Source organism: Euleptes europaea, chromosome 7 (genome assembly GCF_029931775.1).
Source record: "Euleptes europaea isolate rEulEur1 chromosome 7, rEulEur1.hap1, whole genome shotgun sequence".
Lineage (NCBI taxonomy): Eukaryota > Metazoa > Chordata > Lepidosauria > Squamata > Sphaerodactylidae > Euleptes > Euleptes europaea.
In genome coordinates this window covers 82,244,191-82,266,205 of record NC_079318.1, presented here as the reverse complement: position 1 = coordinate 82,266,205, position 22,015 = coordinate 82,244,191, and the positions used below count along the sequence as shown (strand labels likewise).

Sequence of the window (22,015 nt, the reverse complement as noted above, 5' to 3'; positions counted from 1 at the left end):
ATGGCCAGATCTCTCTCGGGCCGGGGATCTCCAGTAGGTTGTTATTTAATGAGCATATGGTCTTTGGGGGTGTATCAAGAGAGGCAGTCCCATAGGTATGAAGGTCCAAGACTGTTTAAGGCTTTACCAAAAAGGCCACAGGGAGGACGTTACCAGGCAAGATGGAGCACACTAGTTGACAGTGTGTAACAGATTCAACATGAAGGTGGTGTCACACACACTTAAAAATGTGCACCTAGTATAACCTACTCTAAAACTAGATAACCCACCCAGCTACATACTATCTCCTGTTACAAAAAAAACAAACCCTTGGGAGCACATATAGCTTAATTAAGAATTCTGAATAATGAAGGAGTTAGGGCTTCCCTGCTACCTTCCCTCTGATTCCTACTCTGACAGTTTAAAAATAATCTTTTCGGAAATTTATGATTCTCTAAACACAGAAATGCAAGCAGAACAGGCCAGTCTGATTATAAGAACATAAGAAAGGCCATGCTGGATCAGACCAAGGTCCATTAAGTCCAGCAGTCTGTTTACACAGTGGCCAACCAGTGTAATACAGTTTGTTGACGGTAAATTAAAGTAGACCCATGTACCACCTTTGCAATTGTACTCAAAAGTAGATGCTCCCTCCTCTGATTCAAACAAGTCATTGGGATGTTTAACTTGGCCCAAAGAGATCCTTATTTTCATCTCTGAAGGCATGGAAATTGAACCTGAATCAACAGATTGTAGCCCCACTTTCTCAGTCACATGGATTTCCCTTACCTTGTGATAGGCTTAAACTGGTAAGTATGAGGTGTCTCATGCCAACAGGACTTAGGCAGGGTGCTAGCCAAGGTTCAGATATACAGAGAGGAATCCATCATTGGTGGTCCAAGATCTGGCACCTCTAGTCAAGGACAGTATGTGGGACATCACCACTACACAATTTCCACGGCTCTACCCATCCTGTTGGAATTGAATGACTCATATACCAAAGGCATGGATAGACCTTATTACCCACTATTTGAGACCCAAAAAAATAATAATCCCAAATTATATTTCAGTGGAAATCTAGAGCAGCGGTTCCCAAACTACTCCACAGAACACTTGGTGCTCTGCGAAACATCTCCTAGTGCTCCGTGAAGAGATTGGAAAGAAAAGTACTACTGTCATTCGGTTTAGTATATAGGTGCTTGGGTAGTGCTCTGTGATAAATTTCTCTCCTGAAAAGTGCTCCATGACTCAAAGTTTGAGAACCGCTGATCTAAAGGATTCCTGTCAATGCAGAACCCAACAAAAAAAACCTCCCAAGCCACCTTTCAAAGAGAGAGACACACAATGCTTCACAACAGCATTCCGAAATAAGTTACAAACGGTTTAATAAAATTAACTATAAGTTACAGCTTCACGAACAGGAAATATCCTCCCATTCTCCAGCACTGAAGGTTTCCACCGTGGAGAGAAAGCGAGGAGGAGCAGACGACACACCGGCCCCGGGTCTGTTCCTCCCTGGCTCCCCCAGCCCAAGAGCTTTCCAAGAGGCAAATGTAGCTGTGTGACTGGCACAAACGGATCAGACAGGTCTGGCCCACCCCCACCCCACCTCTCACTGGAATGGTGAAGCCAATGAGACAACAGTGAGACTGGCAAGGAAGGAGGGTTCACAAGTGGGGGTGGGGGATGATGGTCCCAGGCACTGCGGCCACCGGGAACAAGGGATGCTGCCCAGCCGCTGCATGCAAAGGAGGGTGTGTATGCAGAAAGGAAGGTGGGCTTTGTCGGAAGGAGACAAGAGCTCGGTTTGCAATCCAGCCTGTAAGGCACTGAAGATGGAGCGGCGAGCTAGTGCACCCCCCTTGAAGGGGTGTACAGATTGGACACCAAACAAGAATGACCCAAAGCTGACTGGAATAGGAGGCCGTGGGCAGGAAAGACTAGTCCTTGGTGGGGCGTCTGCATGGGTGGAGGAGGCAGCAGAGGTCACTCGAGGACAGCCATGAGGAGATGCAGCTCGCGGAAGGCACTGCCATGGCGGCCGCTGAGTCCACACTTGTTCTTGATGATGTTGCTGATGTTCTTCAGCTGCTTGTAGCACAGGCGGCACTTGTGAAGCCTGCAAAAAGGGAAGAGAGGAAAGCTGCGGACTCTCCTAGATGGGTCTGTTGTGAGGTGGTAGAACATAAGAAAGGCCAGGCTGGATCAGACCAAGGCCCAGCAAGTCCAGGTGCCTCTAGGAAGCCCACAAACAAGACGACTGCAGCAGTATTATCCTGCCTGTGTTCCCCAACACCTAATATAATAGGCATGCTCCTCTGATCCTGGAGAGAATAGGTACGCATCATGACTAGTGTTCATTTTGATTAGTAGCCATGGATAGCCCTCTCCTCCATGAAAATGTCCACTCCCCTCTCAAAGCCTTCCAAGTTGGCAGCTATCACCACATCCTAGGGCAGGGAGTTCCACAATTTGACTATGTGTTGTGTGAAGAAATCCTTCATTTTATCTGTTTTGAATCTCTCACCCTCCAGCTTCAGCTGGGAATACATGGGAGCAGGAAGCCAGTTCTGAGGGTACACTGGCATCCTGAAGGGGTTTTACTGGAAAAGACAATAATTCTAGAGGAAGTCGAGGGCAGTAGGAAAAGAGAAAGACCCAACATGTGATGGATTGATTCAATAAAGGAAGCCATGGCCCTCAGTTTGCAAGGCTGATAACAATAGGACCTTTTGGAGAACATAAATTCATAGGGTCGCCATGAGGCGGAAGCGTCTTGATGGCATTTAACACACCCACAAAAGTGCTGTGGAATGAGCAGGTACAGGAAGAAGGCAAAGGATTTACCAGACTCTGTGGATCTCTCTCAGCAAACTAGGACTGTGGCTCAGTGGTAGAGGGCCGTGTGGGGAAGGGCCATGGCTCAGTGGCAGAGCCTCTGCTTGGCATGCAGAAGGTCCCAGGTTCAATCCCTGGCATCTCCAGTTAAAGGGACTAGGCAAGTAGGTGATCTGAAAGACCTCTGCCTGAGACCCTGGAGAGCCGCTGCCGGTCTGAGTAGACAATACTGACTTTGATGGACCCCAAGGGTCTGATTCAGTATAAGGCAGCTTCGTGTGTGTGACAGGTACATATTTTTTTCAGCCACATAGGCCTACAAATGCCCTAACAAGCAGCTGAGGTTTGCAGGATTCTATAGGGCAGGGGTCCCCAAGCGTTTTAAGCCTGCAGTCACCTTTGAAATTCTGACACAGGGTGGTGGGCATAACCGCAAAGTGGCTCCCCCCAGAGGCAAAGCCAACCTCAAAATGCCAGTGACTGAGGTTATCCATAACTCTAATAGTAAGTCTTCAACATTTCAGGCAGAAGCTCTGATTAACAGGGTGCCTTTTAAAATGAAAACACTGTTGAAAAATAATTTATTGCATATACACTGGTTACCTTCAGTCACACAGTGAAGGTCCTTGTGCTGTGGTAACAGCTGCTGCCAAAGACATTTCTCAAAATCTGCACAGGCAATCAGAAGCCCTGCTGGCCAAAAGCCCCACTGCACCCGTCCACTTTATAAAAACACTTGGTGGGTGCCAGGAAAGGTACTGGCGCGTGCCATGGTGCCCACAGGCACCACGTGGGGGACCCCTGCTATAGAGCAAGGGCAACCAGTAAGATGTGTCAGCAGTGGGAACCAAGCCTGCGAGGAAACCTAACAGGGAAGGGCCTTGGACTTGACGGTCTCATGACAGCTGCAGAGACCCAGAAGCTTCACCAAAGACCTGCAAAAGAGGAAAGTGAGTACGATGCCATCCTGTCTCCAGGATATACTACCTCTCCTCTCGGGAAATGTCTACCCCCACCGATGGCGGTGCAGCAAGAATATCCGTAATCAAGGGCAAGAAACGCTGCAGGATCAGCCTCAACGAAGTGCAACCAGTCTGAACGTAGCTGTCAAGACAACACAGGCCATCAGCAAAAAGGGAAACGTTTTCAAAAACCAACATTCAGCCTGAAAAAGTGCAAAATAAGAGGCAGGAGCCGGCTCTTGTTCTAAAGCACATTCAGTAGGCCTGACAAGTCTCACTGTTCAATCCGAGGTGGGGGACGATATTCTTTCAGACAGAAGAGGCATTTCTTACCAACCACAGTCAGTAGCTGCAACAGGACTTGCCTTTCATCCAGCTCATTCTTTTTAAACAAAGGTCATATCCTTAGATCATCAGTGTGGTGTAGTGGTTAGTGTTGGACTAGGATCTGGGTGACCCATGTTTGAAACCCTGCTCTGCCCATGGGTGCTTGCTCGGTGACCTTGGGCCAGTCACACAACCTCATTTATAACTTCCATTTATACCCCAGTGGAGACCCAAAGTGGCTTACGTAGTTCCCCTCCTCTGTTTTAACCTCAACCCTAACCTACTTCACAGGGGGAACTACGTAAGCCGCTTTGGGTCTCCACTGGGGTATAAATGGAAGTTAATAAATAAATCATAACTGCCTGCTTGTTTCAGCTCCTTGGCCCAAATGGCACAAATTAGGCCAGCAATGTTGTCCCTGATCTACAAGTAAATTGTCGGGAGAGCGTCACCCAAACTCCTCTGGTCAGGCTGCCATTAAAGGCAAGTCCAGCAAAAAGATGCCGGCCCAGAGAGAGGAAGGAAACAAGCACAGCAAAGTAGAGGACAAATCTCAGCAAAGAGCCCCCCCCCTCTACTGGCAGCAGCCACAGAACGATGGAGGCGTCTCTGAACCACCCCCATACAATGCATGGGTAACTTCCCCACCAAAACCCCGTTAACTCAAGGCGATGCTGCTTAATGCCTCCGATCTCTATGGGCTAAATTCTTGCTTTGCCATGGCTGCTCTACCACAGCAGTACATAAGTTAGGTTACCACCTTCGTGTTGGGGATCATGCAAGATGAAATGAACATAAGAAAAGCCATGCTGGATCAGACCAAGGTCCATCAAGTCCAGCAGTCTGCTCACACAGTGGCCAGCCAGGTGCCTCTAGGAAGCCCACAAACAAGACGACTGCAGCAGCATTATCCTGCTGCGTAAGAGACAGGAATGTGCTGGTAGCACCCTACCCCACACCCCCACAAACACATGCCTCAGTATAGGGATGCTTTTAAAGGTACAAGAGCCCTGCCAGAAAAAAGGGGACATCCTGAGTAGCACATCAAGAACCCTATCCTCTACAGCTATCACTGAGACTGAAAAAAGGTAAAGGTCCCCTGTGCAAGCACCGGGTCATTCCTGACCCATGGGGTGATGTCACATCCTGACGTTTACTATGGGGTGGTTTGCCAGTGCCTTCCCCAGTCACCTTCCCTTTACCCCCAGCAAGCTGGGTACTCATTTGACCAACTTCGGAAGGATGAAAGGCTGAGTCGACCTTGAGCCGGCTACCTGAAACCAACTTCTGTCGGGATCGAACTCAAGTCGTGAGCATTTGACTGCAGTTTACCACTCTGCGCCATAGGGCTCTGAACCGATTGTAATAAATGAAAATCTCAGCTTTTTGTACATCAGTACCAAAAGAAAGCAGGCCCTGAGCCTGGCTTCGGCTGGGGTAAAAATCTAAATCTAAATAAAGTTAAGAGTCAGAAATCATTAGGAAAAGGAAATTCTCTCTCTGCTCCACTTTCTTGGAGAAACAATTCACGGGCAATCTACTGTTAAGACTGATCCATTTCAGCGCTAAGTTCAGCTTCTGAAGCCACTCCATCCCCAATTCCCAAGGCCCAAGCTTTCATAAGAACATAAGAAAGGCCCTGCTGGATCAGACTGAGGCCCATCAAGTCCAGCAGTCTTTTCACACAGTGGCCAACCACAAAAACTTATTTCTTCAAAACACATTTAACTCAGGGGGGGGGGGGGAATCGTCCCAACATGGAAGTGAAAATGACACTACAAAGTGGCACTGTTAAGCGAGAAGAATCCTCTCCCCTGTGTTGCCTTTCCACACAACACCCACAGACCGAACAGAAGCGTTTGGAATAAAGCTTCTCTAAGCCCCGGACTTACAAGCTTCTTCTCCTGCCGCCATCTAGATGGGCAATTCTCACTCTGAAAGATTTTACAGGGGCTTGGCCTAAACTGCAAGCAACAAATTAAAAAAAGGGGGGGGCTGGCTCCCAGAAAGAAAAAAGCTTCTGTCTCCCCAAAGTTGTCATGCAAAAAGATTAAGTGCCTTTAAACCCTCTAGGGACCTACTGGAGCCAGTGTGGTGTAGTGGTTAAGAGCGGTGGACTCTGATCTGGAGAACCGGGTTTGATTCCCCACTCCTCCACATGAGCGGCAGGCAGAAGCTAATCTGGTGAACTGGATTCGTTTCCCCACTCCTACACACAAAAGCCAGCTGGGTGACCTTGGGCTATTCACAGCTCTCTCAGCCTCGCCCACCTCACAGGGTGTCTGTTGTGGGGAGGGGAAGGTGATTGTAAGCCGGTTTGAGTCTCCCTTAAGTGGTAGAGAAAGCCGGCATATAAAAACCAACTCTTCTTCTTCTACTACTGCCCTGGAGCCTCACCTTTCATACTTGCTTTGGAGAAGTTTCTCTATCTGGGGCAAGACGACAGTGCACAGGTCGAGCTTCCAGAGAGACCTGGGGAAAGAGATACAGTTTGAAGAGTTGCCAGACCCACCACCACCACCCCGTTAAGCCCTCAGAGCCCTTCGGGAACAAAATGGGGACCTGCAAGTTCGCGGCAGAAAGCAACGATTGGGGTTGACTGGAGGCAGTTTTCCTCCACCGGAACACTCATGTGGGACCCAAATTATGCTGCAGCTCTGGGCAATGACTTACATGCTCTGTGGATGTGCACATTAAGCCTTGCCCAAGTCCCTCAGAACCTTCCGCTGCCTCCCAACCCTAGAGGGCGCCAAGAGGTATTTGAGATCAGCTGGGTGATGCTGGCCAAGGGCCTTGTGCCTCTCATGTGCCAACTGAGTAAAACTGCACATCAGAGTGCACACTGCCAACTATTCCCCCCACCCCCTATGGACGTGGGTGATGTTGAAGTGGCACACGAAGGCAGGAGCTGCATTTCCAGATCCTAACTCTTAGATGCCGCAACCGTTCAAGCAAACCAAACCCTTTGCCTCATAGAAGAAAAGCTTGCTGGGACTCACGGCTTCTGGTTGACGATGTTCAGGAGATCCACAATGACAGAAAGGTCATTGATAGCGACAGCAGAGTCCACAGAAGTCTGAGAAAAAGGGAACAGAAGCAGGAGGAGGATTAAGGCAGGGCTTATTGTCACGCAAAAGGTCACAGCAGCAAGAAATTTGGAATCAAGCAGCTGCCAAGTCAAAGGCACCTGTGCCCAGCCCCTCTCGGGGCACTACCCCCCCTCCAAAGTGACCGGCTTGCCTTGATGTCTCCAGTGCTCCACACGGCCCGCACCGTATCCAGGTTCTTGTGTCGGCTGGTAAGCACTACGCACATGGTCTCGTGACCCTTTCGGATCTGAGACATGGCGTCGTCATCAACAATTTCTGTCAGGCTTTGGTTCTTCATGGCCTGGGTGCAGAGACACAAAAGGGAAATACAAAGTATAGAATCATAGAGTTGGAAGGGGCCATACAGGCCATCTAGTCCAACTCCCTGCTTAATGCAGGATCAGCCTAGAGCATCCCTGACAAGTGCTTGTCCAGCCTCTGCTTAAAGACTGCCAGTGAGGGGGAGTTCACCACCTCCCTAGGGAGTTGATTCCACTGTCAAACAACTCTTACTGTAAAAAGAAAGTCCTATCCTCTGCTGCCAACAAGAACAGCTCCCTGTCCTCCTCTAAGTGACAGCCCTTCAAATACTTAAAGAGAGCAATCATGTCCCCCCTCAACCTCCTCTTCTCCAGACTGAACATTCCCAACTCCCTTGGTCTTTACTTAGAAGGCTTGGTCTCCAGGGCCCTGATCATCCCCATTGCTTTCCTCTGCACCCACTCAATTCTGTCCACATCCTTGTTGAAGTGAAGCGTCCAGAACTGCACACAATACTCCAGGTGCGGCCTGACCAATGCAGTGTACAGCGGAACTATGACATCTTGCAATTTGGATATTATGCCTTTATTGATGCACCCCAAGATCCATCCACTACTGCATTCCAGTCATGGGAATCATCCCACCAAGTCTCTGTATTGCCTACTAAGTCATATCCCTTTGACTGCATTAGGTAATCACAGCACATGCACCTAAGCCAACCTGATAGGGGTCGTGGCCATCGATGGCACCCATCAGGGTCAGGAAAGGGCGGTGCTGTGGCACAGTGGTAGAGCATCTGCTTGGCATGGAGAGGGTCTCAGGTTCAATCCCTGGCAACTCCAGTCAAGAGAATCTGGAAGTAGGTGATGTGAAAGACCTCTGCCTGAGACCCTGGGGAGCTGCTGCCAGCCAGAGTAGACAATACTGACTTTCATGGACCAAAGGGTCTGATTCAGACCTTCCAAGTGGGACCAAGTTTATTCATTCCATTGGCCACAAAGGGGCAGCCTTCCAGATAAAGGCCTTGGGCATCAGGCTGGCTGCTTTTGGAAACTGAATGCCAGACTAGATGACCTTCTCTTCTTCTGTCTATTTGCTATACTCCCTTTGATTTGCTCAGTTTATTCTAAGTAGAATTGAGCATCAAACTTTGGTTGCTCTGCTATTGTTCCACTGGCCAAGCCACTTCTCCTGTTCCAGTAAATTTTCTCCACCCTCAAAATGAAACTCACTAGATCACAGGGCAGTTCTCAGGGCAGATATAGGACATCCCAACTTGGGGAAGGGGTGACATCGGGTGTCTAAAACATTTTCACTGAGAGAGGACTGACCACTAAACACAGGCTCTTTTATTTAGCTGCAGGCTGCCAGGGCACATCCAGCGTTTTCAGAGCACAGAAACAGGGCTGAAAATGACCTCAAGGGTCATCTAGTCCAACCCCCTGCACTATGCCGGAAATTCATAACAACCCACTCCACATGGCCAATTCATTTCCCCAACCCCTTCTCTATAGGAAAATAAATTACCGGCAAGAAGTCGGAGGCTTTCAGCCCAATGGGCTCATTCCTGGCAGCTGGGATCACCGAGGGCTCAACCCTGGTAATGGGGGTTGAGGCAGCTACTGGTAGCCTCTGAATGGGGTCAGGCTGTAGAAAGAAGCAGACCTCGAGTCAGAGCAGACATGTTGTTTGAGGCTGTGTTTGCATCCTTCCCACACTACTCTCAGGTTCAGTTAAAATGCTGATTAGATTCTATTCTTTCTCCACACCTTCCCCTTCCATCAGAGCACCCCAACAGATAGTAATGACACCTGAAACTAAGGCAGCGGCCACCCTCAAGACACCTGAAAAGATGCCATTGAGTGTCATGGTTCAAGGGATCCTCAATTCTTACTTCACCAGTGTGGTGTAGTGGTTAAGAGCAATGATTTGGAGTGGCGGACGCTAATCTGGTGAACCAGGTTGGTTTCCCCACTCCTACACATGAAGCCAGCTGGGTGACCTTGGCGTAGTCACAGCTCTCTTAGAGCTCTCTCAGCCTCACCTACCTCACAGGGTGTCTGTTGTGGGGAGGGGAAGGCGACTGTAAACCAGTTTGATTCTTTCTTAAGTGGTAGAGAAAGTCGGCTTATAAAAACTCTTCTTCTTCCTCCTCCAAACATGTTTCACAACAACGAGAAACAAGCCATAATGGAAGGGCAGGCATCCAGACTGGGATCTAGACTCCAATGAGACAGACTGCTAAACCCTGCTTAGTACCGCCTGCCTTAGCCTACATTTCATGCTGTTGAATGCACCACCATAATAAACAACCTTTTACTGCAGCAGATGTGGGGGTGGGGAACAGGAAATATTAACATTTGCAAGGTACTTACGTTCTCCTGGCTTGGCAATGGGGTTTGGCTATCCGCAGCCTGACTTGGCCTGGATGATTCTTTTGCAAGCGTGGGCTCTGGAGGAAATGGGAAAGGAAGCTATTATACCAGGCTCACTGGGTACTAAAAGGTACAAGCTATTATACCATGCTCACTGGGTACTAAAAGGTAACAGTAGTCCCCTGTGCAAGCACCGGGTCATTACTGACCCATGGGGTGATGTCACATCCCAACATTTACTAGGCAGACCATGTTTACGGGGTGGTTTGCCATTGCCTTCCCCCATCATCTACACTTTACCCCCAGCAAGCTGGGTACTCATTTTACCGACCTCGGATGGAAGGCTGAGTCAACCATGAGCCGGCTACCTGAAACCAACTTCCGTCGGGATCAAACTCAGGTCAGGAGCAGAGCTTTTGACTGCAAGTACTGCAGCTTAGCACTCTGCACTCCCTCCCTGGAAAAATCCAAGGCAGTCTTGGGAGGGAAGGAGGGAGTCGTAAAGGACTCAGGGCTCTTCTCTTATTCTAGCCTTGCCATTAGGTGGGGAAAGCACCTGTCATTTTCACCAGACACAGTCCATTGCTCTTTGGTGGCAAGGGATCCCAGTATGTACGTGCTTGTGTGAGGGGGAGACTTGCAATGACAAAGTTGGAGATCTCAAAAGTCAATAAAAAACCTGACACATAACCTCCACTGGCAACCCAGGTTTTCCAAGCATCCATTGGAAGATCAAGAATACAGCAACCGTGCCTGGGGTCTCCCCCTGCACCCATTCCCTAAAAAGCAAGTCCTAACTCACCATCCTCAGGAGGTGCGGGAAAAGGCTTGTTCTTGCAGGGTGGAGTTCGAGCTGCAAAAGGCAAAAAGCCCAGCCTTGGACCTGGTTTCATTTGCAGAAGCCGCGCAAGAGATTAGACCACTCAGCACTGCTACGTTGGCAAGCCTGAGACTGAGTTTCCACTATGATTTATATATTTCTGCAGGGTAGACAGCGTGCCCACCGACAGGAGTGCCACCTCCCACTTGATGACACAAGTGATCCCTATAAAGGCCTTTCCCTACGCTGGAAGACTGCTGCAAGGGGTCGACAACGATTTCTACACTCGTGGAAAATGATCAGGTGCATCACAGCCCTTTCTTAGAATGCTGTAATGTTTACAACGCCTTCGCACACAACGTTCTGAAGCACATACGACCTGCAGGAGCAACTCAACTTCTGAAAAATGCAGCCTGGGATTACTGCAAACTAGAAGGTGGATAGCTGTGCTCATCCGCCGCAGCAAACCAACTGCAGAATCCCTGTGGCGCCTTAAAGGCAAGGAGAAGTTATGCCACTGGCTTTTGTGAGCCAGATGTCACCTCAACAGATGCAATGGTATGTACACCCATGGCAGTTACGGATTACGTGAGCACTGACTTACTAAAGATTATGCTGGAATAACTTCTGTTCGTCTTTAAATTGCCACGAGACTCCTGATCTATTTTATTTTACTCTAGTTCCAACATACTTTAACAGGCTCAAATGGGAATTTGCACGTGGGGATTGCTAGGCGTCTATCCACCAGGCAATAAAGCTCAGTTTGGCTTCCTTCGTTTTAAGATATCAATTACAAGATAGAATTAAAAGATACAATATCTAAAACTATGGGATATATAATTCTTAGATAAATTAAACAAATTACTACTAGCTAAAAACCTCAGATTAATATAACATTTTCCGTTTTAGGCTAGATTGCCAAACCCCCGCTTTGTCTGACGGATCTTGTATATCGCAGCACAGAATTTAGCTACTTGTTTCATTGTCTGGGCTGACCCTTCCCATAGATTTCTCAACCTCCCTTCCTCAGAGCTGTCCTTTGTTAGATTCAGGAGAGGTGAAATTAGCTTAAATCTTGCTTCCACATAGAAAGAGCATCTGAAGAAAACGTGCGCAATAGACTCGACTTCACAGGACACCCCCATTCAGATCTTGGTAACCTCTTGAATCTGGCAACTAGAATCGCCGAAGGTAGGGCAGAACTTCTAGCTAACGAAAAAATCCTTCTTTTTTCGTTGTAAGATATTGCACTATATAATCTCCAACTTTTTCAAATTTAAGGACCACCAATCGTTTCTTCTTGTCTCTGCCTTACTGGGAAGTTGCGTGTCAAGTCTACTGCATACACATTTTACCAACTGCTGCCTTATGCATTCAAAGAAAGAATCTGTTTTTTCTCTCCATCTCAGCAACCGGAAGACCTGTCTTGCACCCAACGCCATCTAAAATAATCCAGTTTAGTCTGCAGTACATCAAGTTTGCTGCCTAAGAACACAACCACAGGCCCTGGGCTTTGCCATCATGCCTTGAAGCAACGTATTTTGCTCTTCCCCCACCACACTTCTCTTTTTGTGCTGAACATCCACCCTGACAAAAAATTCTAAGGAGCTCAACAGCCTGCACACTGTTTTGTGATATTCTGGTGGGTCCTAATAAAAGGCACCATACAATTGTGCTTTTTTTGGCATTTACCCTGGTTCCAGATGAATGACTGCACTGCCATGCAATACTTTGGACAAGCCATACAACGCTAGCTGGCCTCGTGGAGGCTATGGAGTCAATAGCAAATCAAACCAGTGACGGTAAGGGAAAGAGGAAACACCGTAAAACATCTTACCGTCTCAAAGAGAACTCCTTGCACACTCCTACCCTAGCTGCTTATTTATTCATTTATAACCGTCACAAAAAGACTGAACTTTAAAAGGCAGTAGTGGATGGAAAAACCCTCCATGGTGTTTTCACCACGGATAAGACTCAGTTAATCCAGGAAATCCTGAACCCCAGCACCGGCTATTTTAGTGGCACTCACTGATGGCATTCTTTGGCTGGAAGATCTCCTTGTAGTCTTCCGGGTTCTGGATCTCTGCAGTGGATTCTTCCTCCCTGTCGTCTTCACTACTAGGACTGCGCCTCTCACTCTCTGAATTGTGTTTCAATCTGCCATTAATCCACAAAAACATTGGGTTGGATCCAGCAGGTACATAAGCAGAAAGGAAGATATACTTAGCACAGATCTGCTTGCGCAAGCAATAACACATGGGCTGAGCAACACACAACATTTCAAAATAATTTTTAAGTTAAGTAACTGTGCGCATATGGAGCAACGGAGGTTATAACAGACATCTGATGCTCCAGAAGGTTGGACCAGAACCAACGGGTTGAAATTAAATCAAATGAGTTTCTGTCTAGACATCAGGAAGAATTTTCTAACAGAGCAGTTCCTCAGTGGAACAGGCTTCCTCGGGAGGTGGTGAGCTCTCCTTCCCTGGAGGTTTTAAAGAAGAGGCTAGATGGCCATCTGCCAGCAATGCTGATTCTATGACCTTAGGCAGATCATGAGAGGGAGGGCAACTTGGCCATATTCTGGGCATGGAGTAGGGGTCACTGGGGATGTGGGGAGAGGCAGTTGTGAATTTCCTGCATTGTGCAGGGGGCTGGACTAGATGACCCTGGTGGTCCCTTCCAACTCTTTGATTCTATCTTGCATGATTTTATCTGATTTCCTTTTGAAATTGTACCAAAAGAGATTCATTTTGCTACATCTTGCTCACATAGCAAAGGCAGTGGAGATTCAATCACTTTCACCTATGCAAGCAGACACGAAGGAGTAACTTTAGCACTTCTGCAAAGGCTGTGACGCATACAAAAGTCTTTCCTGGGAGCCTACCTGCTGTGGATTAGAGAGATGCCCACATAGTTCTCACTTTAGCTGCCCAGACCTGTGGTGTAATCTCCCTCCCTCCAAGAGAAGCCTTCCTTGCCTTTGGGGCCTGCTGCATGTCGTTGACGGCCTGTCGTAGATGCGCCGCAGGGAGGAGCCCATGGGCACCGGCGGAACGAGAGGCTTGTCATCCTTCACCAGCCCATGGAGGCCAGACCCACACTTTGAGACTCTAGTGAGGTCCACAACAAACGAAGACACGGTGCTTTGTGTGAAAGAAACTCCGATCTGCAGAAGAACCAAGACAGCCTCAGCCGTTTTGGAATTCCAGAGCCCCTTTTCAAAGATCAGCCTGAAGAAACGACCACCTTCTTTGCACATTGGCTTTATATCAAATGCATGGCCAATCCACATATAGCTAATCACCAGGATCCTCCTGGAGTCAACACAAACCCACCATTCAGATTACTAAGAAGAAGAAGAGTTGGTTTTTATAAGCCGATTTTCTCTACCACTTAATGGAGAATCAAACCAGCTTACAATCACCTTCCCTTCCCCTCCCCATAACACCCTGCGAGGTAGGTGCGGCTGAGAGAGTTCTAGGAGAGCTGTGACTAGCCCAAGGTCACCCAGCTGGCTTCATGTGGAGGAGTGGGGAAACAAACCCAGTTCTCCAGATCAGAGTCCGCCGTTCCAAACCACCACTCGTAACCACTACACCATGCTGGGCCACAGCAACTGGGTGGGGGGAGAGGCAGTAATGGCCACGAACACAGATGGCTTTAAAAGGGGGTTCGATAGCTTCCCAGAGAACAGGCCATCACTGGCGACTAGCGACGGTGAATAAAGGGAACCTCCATATTCAGAGGCAGCAAACATCTGAATACCGGAGCTAGCAGACAACACCGGAAGAAAGCCGGCTCTGTGTGTTGTTTGTTGACCCTCTGGGGCAGCTGGTTGGCCACTGTGTGAAAAAGGATGCTGGACTAGATAGAGCACTGGACTGATCCAGCAGGGCTCTTCTGATGCTCTTACGGCAAATGGGAGCCAGTTTTTTCATCAAAGAACACATTTACAGGAACAGACAACAGGGTACAGTGTATAGTTTCCAAAGCGCCCACGTGTACACAACCCCCTGGACCTGTTTCCAACACAGCCCCACACAGGGGTATCAGCAATGCCACTGTCACATTGGTTTTGCTGCCAGAGGGACCCCTTGCAGCCTGTCCCATAAACCAGCACCATCTGGTTCAGAGTCCAGCAACCCACTAAGCTACAGGACTCAAACGACCCGCACCACCTCATTCACTCACCAATTGGTTGTTACAGACGGACAAATCAGCCACCTTGCCCCAATTCACCATGACCACATCGAAGCAGCGCTCCGGCTCCCAGCCATACACACGCAGAGAATCATGGCAGCCGGCGTACAAGCAGCAGCCGTCAGGGTTAAACAGCACACACCTGAAGGGAGGGGGAGGCGACAGATGAGTGTGCAAGCTGAGCAAAACAGGACCGCCAACAAGATGGACGACACAGCTTGGAAAGCAAGTACTAAAGCCAGTCAAACTAGGCCAACCTTTATGATCTCTGCTGGCCTTCAAGGGCAAGCACTGCTCACCCTCCTTAGCCAAAAGCTTTAACAAGGATCACCACAAGAGCTGTGCAGCTTCATTGGTGTGAGATTCCCCGAGCAAGGCAGCACAAACTTATGGATGCCCCTCTCCTTCCCCAAGCCAGACTGTCTGTTGTTTCCTTACATAGCTCAAGTAGCACACACCTGACAGGAATGGCCTCTTCTTCGATGCAGCTCACCACCTGGAACTTTTCCAAGTCCCAGAACCTGATGGTTCTGCAAGACAAATCAAGAAAAGAGTATTGGAATCTGCAACAAATGCAGACTTTCTTTTTTTTGAAGAAGCAAACTACTGAGAAGGAGGATCTGAGAACCGAACTTCCACATTCCAGAAAGTGGTGTGATTCCTCCCTAACCAGCCCCAGATCCTAAGCTATCACACTTTTAGCATCTTCCTCCACCACGATACTTCAAAGCCTAGAAGCTAAAGTATGAACATTTGAAACATGACACAACAAGATCCAGTTGAGGCTCCGGCCACTCTCCCCTCCAGCAGCATAGGCACCACCCCCATTTCCCCAGCAAGCACTTACCTGTCAGAGCTACCTGAGGCCAAAAGGTATTCATTCGGATGGAATTCTACGACATTTACTGGGCCGGTGTGTTCTGTGAACTCGCACATGATCTTCCCGGCTGCCAGGTCCCAGAGCTGGAGAGAAGGAGGAACACTCATGCTTCGAGTGGGACAAGGCTGCCCAGCCTCGTATCTGATCCTTCTGAACAAAAGCACCTTTCTTCACATAAGACATGAACAGCGGGGAGGACAGGCAAACAGGAGTGACCGAAACTGCCACCCAAGGAACAGGGCTGCCAGGGGATGAAAAGGTCCAAACCACTGCACTCCTACCTTCACGGTGTGATCGTCTGCAGAGGATGCCAGCCACTTCCCATCAGGGCTGAATCGGAGACACCTGACTGCTTGCGTGTGACCCTGTAAAAGCAAACGGATTTGGTACGTTCCCCGGAAACAGCATGGCACTTTCAGGGCGGGGGTCACGAGCAGGACCGTTCTTCCCTCCTTATCGTGGCACAACACGATAAGGCCTTGGCCGTATACGGTCTGGGCCCATCATACCTACGGGACCGCCTCTCCTGGCATATCCCCCAGAGAGCTTTGCACTCAGGGAACAACAATTTGCTGGAGGTCCCCGGCCCGCGGAGCATGCAGCTGTCCTCAACAAGGGCCAAGGCTTTTTCAGCCCTGGCCCCGGCCTGGTGGAACAGTCTCCCAAGTAACGTCAGGGCCCTGCGGGACCTAAATGAATTCCACAGGGCCTGCAAAACAGAACTGTTCCACCAGGCCTACACCTGGGGGCAGCCGCAAGCCTTTCCATTATTACAATTTGCTGGCCTCCCCGTCCTCCCCGCAACTGGTTTAGGGCTCACTGCTGGTCAGGACTGCCCAATAGCTGAAATCACGCCAGCTTGTTTTATTACAATATTTGGTATGAATTTTAAAGTATGTTTTAATATAGATTTTACTTGATGTTTTTATAATTGTGTTGTGAGCCGCCCTGAGCCCGGGTTGCCGGGAATGGGGGCGGGATATAAATGTAAATAATAAACAAACAAACACTCTGGTAAATAGTAGCTGCCATGATTCAAGAGGAAGCTGGCCTACACAGTGTGCCTCCTGATTCCTCCATCAGGTTATCTCCACCGAAGAGAATGAGACCCATGCAGACAGCACGTCTGTGCTTCTTCTGTACCAAACGTGAAAGTGAATTTATGCCTGTCGAGGCAACCCAGCTGGTGCACAATAAATCTGCTAATTGATACAGGTACCAGACTGTCTGCTGTTAGTGCTGCAACAGGGAGACATACAGCTACCCCTTCTCTTTGCCAGGTCTACATTCTGCATAAAGCAAGAGCTTGTTAATTGAACTGCTTTCAACAGTAACACCTTGGCATACTGCCCTTTCTCAAAGAGGGTGAGAGCAGTGGACAGAAGTTATCCATTATGTAAAAAAAAAACAAAAAAACTGAAATCAGGAGTCACCCAAAGTCAAATGGGAAATGTTTTGGACACTGAAGACCTTGTTTGAATGCTGTGCAGCAATTATGTATTGTGAACTAACTGTACTTAAACTAATTTATCACACAAGATTTGCCTGTTAAAGGTTACTCAAGAGGAAAGACTAATTCTAACTTCTGTACAATTAACTTTTTTCTTTGCCACTCTATGTTTTAGGAATGGGAGTCATCTTGAAACAAAGTATGTTTGATGTGCACTGTGCTTAATAACACTTTCCCTTGTAAAATATGTTTGTTACTCTTTGATTTTAGTTGTATCTTACTGGCTTTTTTTTTAAAGCTTGTGACTTAATTGGAGAGTCTCTCTGACTCCAATACTGCATTAACAATACCACATTCTTTCCTAGCGTAGCAGGATAGTTCATCTTGTTTCACTGTATTTAGTTACATGCACAAGACACCAGACATTTTGTAAGCTACCTGGAGGCTTTAAGTATCGTGACAAGTAAACACATATGAAAGTGGCAATTTGGCAGAATACTGCTCTGTACATGCTGACAAGAATAGTGCAGCTGTAAACTTTGGTGGCTGAATGGCTAGATACTCATGCAGAGCAATCACAGAGACTGCCAAAGCATGTCTATTTATCCTGGCTTCAAACACTTTTCTAGGTACATGTTTGTAACAACAGCAAATGGCACAGGAGATTTCACGGGTGTCATAGCAGAGCCCTGCATGAGAACGAGGCAGAACAAATTACCTTACCTTGTATCGAAAGACACAGCCTTTTCTCCTAACATCCCAAAGCTACGCAAGAGGGGGGGAAAAACAAAAAGTTACAAAATTGGAAATGCTTTGAAAAATCTCTCAAAAGACTTGATTAAAGCTAAGGCTTTTTTTAAAAAATAGTGTAATTTAATTAGATTTATTATTAGACGAAGTCCAGGGAACAGTGAGTTTCACAGGCTGTGCAATTTCATTTTTAGGTTCAATGATAAGCAGCTTCTGCTACCACCCACCAATAATGGGAAATATCATTTAACTGGGGGGGGGGGAATCTGAGACCTCTTTGTTAAATGCAGACATGGGGTTAAAAAGTGCCCATGGATAAATTGCCAGCTTGCTAAAGACGCTGCATTTAGCAACAGAATTTCAGAAGTGTCAAGCAAGGCCAGGAGCACATATCAATACAAGCCAGCATTCAGGTGTTGCAGAGGCAATACTGCACAGGGGGAACCAGCTGCTCCCAAACATACTCAGTGCAAGCTTACCTTAACATTAGTATCCATAGAGCCTGAAGCTACAAAGCCTCCATAAGGATGGAAATCTAGGCTGCAGATGTTTGCTTTGTGACCCATTAAAGTACGAAGAACTGGGCAGGAAGGAAAATATTGAGATGTGTACAGATAGTCCCCAAAAAACAGTTAGAAAGTTTCAACACAGGTTAGAGCAGGGGTGTCGAACTCATTTGTTACGAGGGCCAGATAAGACATAAATGTCACTTCATCAGGCCATGCGTACCATAAAATTTAATGCCAGGTACCGCAGATACAAACGTTATAAAAGACACAGGCAAAGCCAATTAATTGTATTATTTTTTACTTAAAATACAAGCATGCTTAACACAATAACACTCTTACAGTATTTTCTTTTATTTAACAGTCTTTGACCACTGACACCTTGGGAGTGGGGGAGGGAGCTGCCTTGGCTGGCTCGCGGGCTGGATAAGAGCTCTCAAAGGGCCGGATCCAGCCCACAGGCCGTATTTTTGACACCCCGGATTAGAGTTCAAGCCGAACAACAGCAACCATGGATCCCCCCCACCCAAAAAACCAGTTCTTAAAATTATGATCAGGTGGATATTTTAAAATCTCAGTTCAAAAAATAACCACATTTAAAATGAAATTTGAACGTAATACAAACTGGGTGAAGTCTACACACACACTGTTTCTTAGAACACAATCAGTGCTGTTTACAAAGCCAGGTAGCTGCGATGCAATTTAGAAACTGGAAGTCACAAAACTCTGAACTTACTTTTGGCAGCTTCCAGGTCCCAGATTCGAATGGAACCCGACTGAGACCCGGCAACAATCATCTCTTCATTGGTATTGATCTTCACGCTCTCCACTGGTGTTGTGTGACCAGTCAAACTCTGGGCAAGAGATAAAGAGCAGCAATGAACCAAATGAAGTTGCACCTCGAACAAGAGATCACAGCAGCAGCTTTAAGGATCTTAGACCGATGGCTATAGTTCTTTCTGTGGGACAGATTAGGAAGTGCATGGGGGATCCATGAAAACCATCACGCTTGCTCTCTAGCCTAACCTACCTTGAAGCATTGTTGTGAGGATAAAACTGAGGGAGGGTTAACTGTGTATACAGCTCTGAGCTCCTTTGAGCAAAATGTACTAAACAGACAGGTTCCAAACAATGCCCGTGGCAGTACTGGGGGGGAGAGAGACCCAAGTGATACTCAAGCAAGATTGTCCTCCAATGTACTTGAAACGCGGATTTGGCTACATATCTCTTTACATAACAAGAGAAGACACAAAAGGACAGATGACCTTGCTGCTAAAATTTATCACTAGCCTCCAACAAGGAAACAAATATTTAATTATCTGGAAATTATCAGTTTGTGACCTACAGTGTCAGCAGGCACTTAAAAGGACTGCTCTCTTTAAGTATTTGAAAGGGCAGGGAGCGGTTCCTGTTGGCAGCACAGGACTCGCAATAATGGGCTTAAATTACAGGCGGAAAGATACCTGCTGGATAATAGGATTTTTAAAAAAATATATAGTAAGAGTTGTTCAGCGGTGAAATCAGCTGCCTAGGGAGGTGGTGAGCCCCCCCCCCCCTCATTGGCAGTCTTCAAACAGCAGTTGGATGAACACTTGTCACGGATGCTTCCGGCTGATCCTGCATTGGGGTTGAACTAGATGGCCTGTATGGCCCCTTCCAGAGACAGGATCGGATTTTCCCCTTGTTGAACGCCAGTGCTTTAAAAAGCTTCAGTTTCTTCCCTGGCAAAGCTATTACTTCCTGGTCCATTCTTCTGCAAGCAAAAGGAGATATAGGCAATTCTTACCATAATACAGTTGGGCTTGTTAACTGACCAGATGTTAACCCGACAGTCATCTCCACCAGTTGCCAGCAGCCGGCCCGAATTTTTGCCCAGCACCAAAGCAGAAACATTGCTGCTGTGAGCTGTGATTTCTTCTGCAGGACAAAACAAATGTAAGGCCTGAGGACTTTGCATCAACAATCATATTACTATCACATACCCCACATATAAAAATATATTTGAACATACATTAAATGATAAAGCAACATAGGTTATTTTAGTTGCATGTTTTATGCCCAGGGTGGCATTTTATATAAGAGTTTTTCGGGGTGGGGGGGTTAAGAGAGAGCCAGAAAGCCCTATACCACCTTGCTACAGCTGTGTAAGCTAGAACCAGGTAGGCATTCAGGCCAGAAGCCCAATTGCTCAGCTCAGAATCCACAGGTTTTACCAACCAATCAAACCCGGTTCTCCAGATCAGAGTCCACCACTCCAAACCACCACTCTTAACCACTACACCATGCTGGCTCCCCCCTGGACCATGCTGGACCCCTGGCCTAAACATACTGGTGGCAAACTAGGGGCACCTTGCATGGGATGGCCTGGTTCAGCAGGGCTCATCTTATGTACTTAAATTAAATGACAGCATTTGTCTATCCAGGGTTCTCTCCTCCTCTTCTACTCTTAAAGAGATACTGGATACCTCTAAATGTAGTTGATGGAGAAGCTCAACCACACAGGCTCCCCGCTCAACATTTCCTGGTATGGGGCTGCACTGAGGCATCCATATGTATAGCACTGGCTCATTTCTTCTTCTCTAATGGCAATAACTTATTTTATTTGCAGGGTTTCTCCCCAAGGAATGGCAAATTTTGAACAAACTTCCTTTAATTGTCACCTATTGTATGTCTCCTCCCCTCGCCCCCCCCCCCATCCCCTGTGTAAAGAGGCATATTTTTGGAATTTCCCTTGATGATCAAGGATTGCACAGGGAGTAAAAATTCGCTTTAATACCCAAAGATAAACAATAATGAAAGCAAGTGCAAAAAATATAGCACCAATTGTAAAAATTATACACCAGAACTAGACAAATAAAGGACTTTCTTTAAGCAGCCTTAGCTAAACAGGAATTTGTTCACCACTTGTTAAGACAGCTGTTCACTTTAAGTCCGGAAACCTCTGGCTGACACTCCTCAAGATAGCTAGGAAATTTTCTGTATAAGCAGTGGCTCATCACGCCTCCCCCAAAAGCACATCAATACACTGAACTCATACTGGGCTCCAGCAAATTTGCCCTTGGCACTCCTCTCCACAAGCCTGAAAGCAAGAGCTGGTGTTGCCAGCAGCATTAAGTCCTATGCTCCACGAACAAGCCTCCTCAGAAAAAATGGCAGGCTGAGGGAAGGAAAGAAGGGAGAGAAAATACAGTTGCAGTTGCAAGGTACAGAGGAGGAACCAAGATGGAGTTCATATGCTCCAAAGTGGAGCTGCTGACATTGCAAAGGTCTAGCTAGTAAAGGCAGGAGAGAGCATTTCACTCACGCAGCTTCCAAGCTGTCTTGGTGGCAACTGCAGCTGCCATCACAGAGGGTCTCACCAGGCTACAGAGAACCAGTTTTTTCTGCCCAAAGGCTGAGTTTTCATCTGTGTGTGCGGGGTAAAACCCCACAGGTATCAAGCTCCAGTTTCTGAACTGTTCTGCAGCAATCGAGTCAACAAAACATTCCTTAGAACAATTTTTATTATTGCTATGCCATCTCCTCCTAGATCCAGCAGCCTATTTCTTCCATTAAGTGAGCCAGATCCTGGGAAG

General features: G+C 47.4%; 1 protein-coding gene across 1 annotated transcript; it reads right to left on the bottom strand.

The window, feature by feature from the left end:
• Nucleotides 1-1,936: 1,936 nt before the first annotated feature.
• KATNB1 (katanin regulatory subunit B1) lies at nucleotides 1,937-21,810 on the bottom strand. Its single transcript, XM_056852643.1, has 19 exons — nucleotides 21,745-21,810; nucleotides 20,227-20,357; nucleotides 19,177-19,294; nucleotides 18,414-18,514; nucleotides 17,908-17,949; nucleotides 16,016-16,099; nucleotides 15,702-15,817; nucleotides 15,313-15,384; nucleotides 14,846-14,996; nucleotides 13,633-13,820; nucleotides 12,681-12,808; nucleotides 10,634-10,684; nucleotides 9,832-9,908; nucleotides 8,984-9,103; nucleotides 7,347-7,496; nucleotides 7,106-7,182; nucleotides 6,504-6,578; nucleotides 3,805-3,921; nucleotides 1,937-2,098 (listed from the first exon to the last, which is right to left on the bottom strand). Exons 1-19 carry the CDS (start codon nucleotides 21,782-21,784, stop codon nucleotides 1,966-1,968), a joined length of 1,971 nt encoding a protein of 656 aa, XP_056708621.1. The 5' UTR covers nucleotides 21,785-21,810; the 3' UTR covers nucleotides 1,937-1,965.
• Nucleotides 21,811-22,015: the final 205 nt, after the last annotated feature.

What these genes read in the sequence shown, in the direction of transcription:
- KATNB1 (XM_056852643.1), bottom strand. Translation starts at nt 21,784, where the DNA reads ATGGCAGCTGCAGTTGCCACCAAGACAGCTTGGAAGCTGC. An exon ending in CAGACGATCACACCGTGAAG is followed by an intron (nt 15,818 to 16,015) that starts GTAGGAGTGCAG and finishes CCTTCTCTCCAG; the next exon opens with CTCTGGGACCTGGCAGCCGG. An exon ending in CATTGCCAAGCCAGGAGAAC is followed by an intron (nt 9,104 to 9,831) that starts GTAAGTACCTTG and finishes TTCTTTCTACAG; the next exon opens with CCTGACCCCATTCAGAGGCT.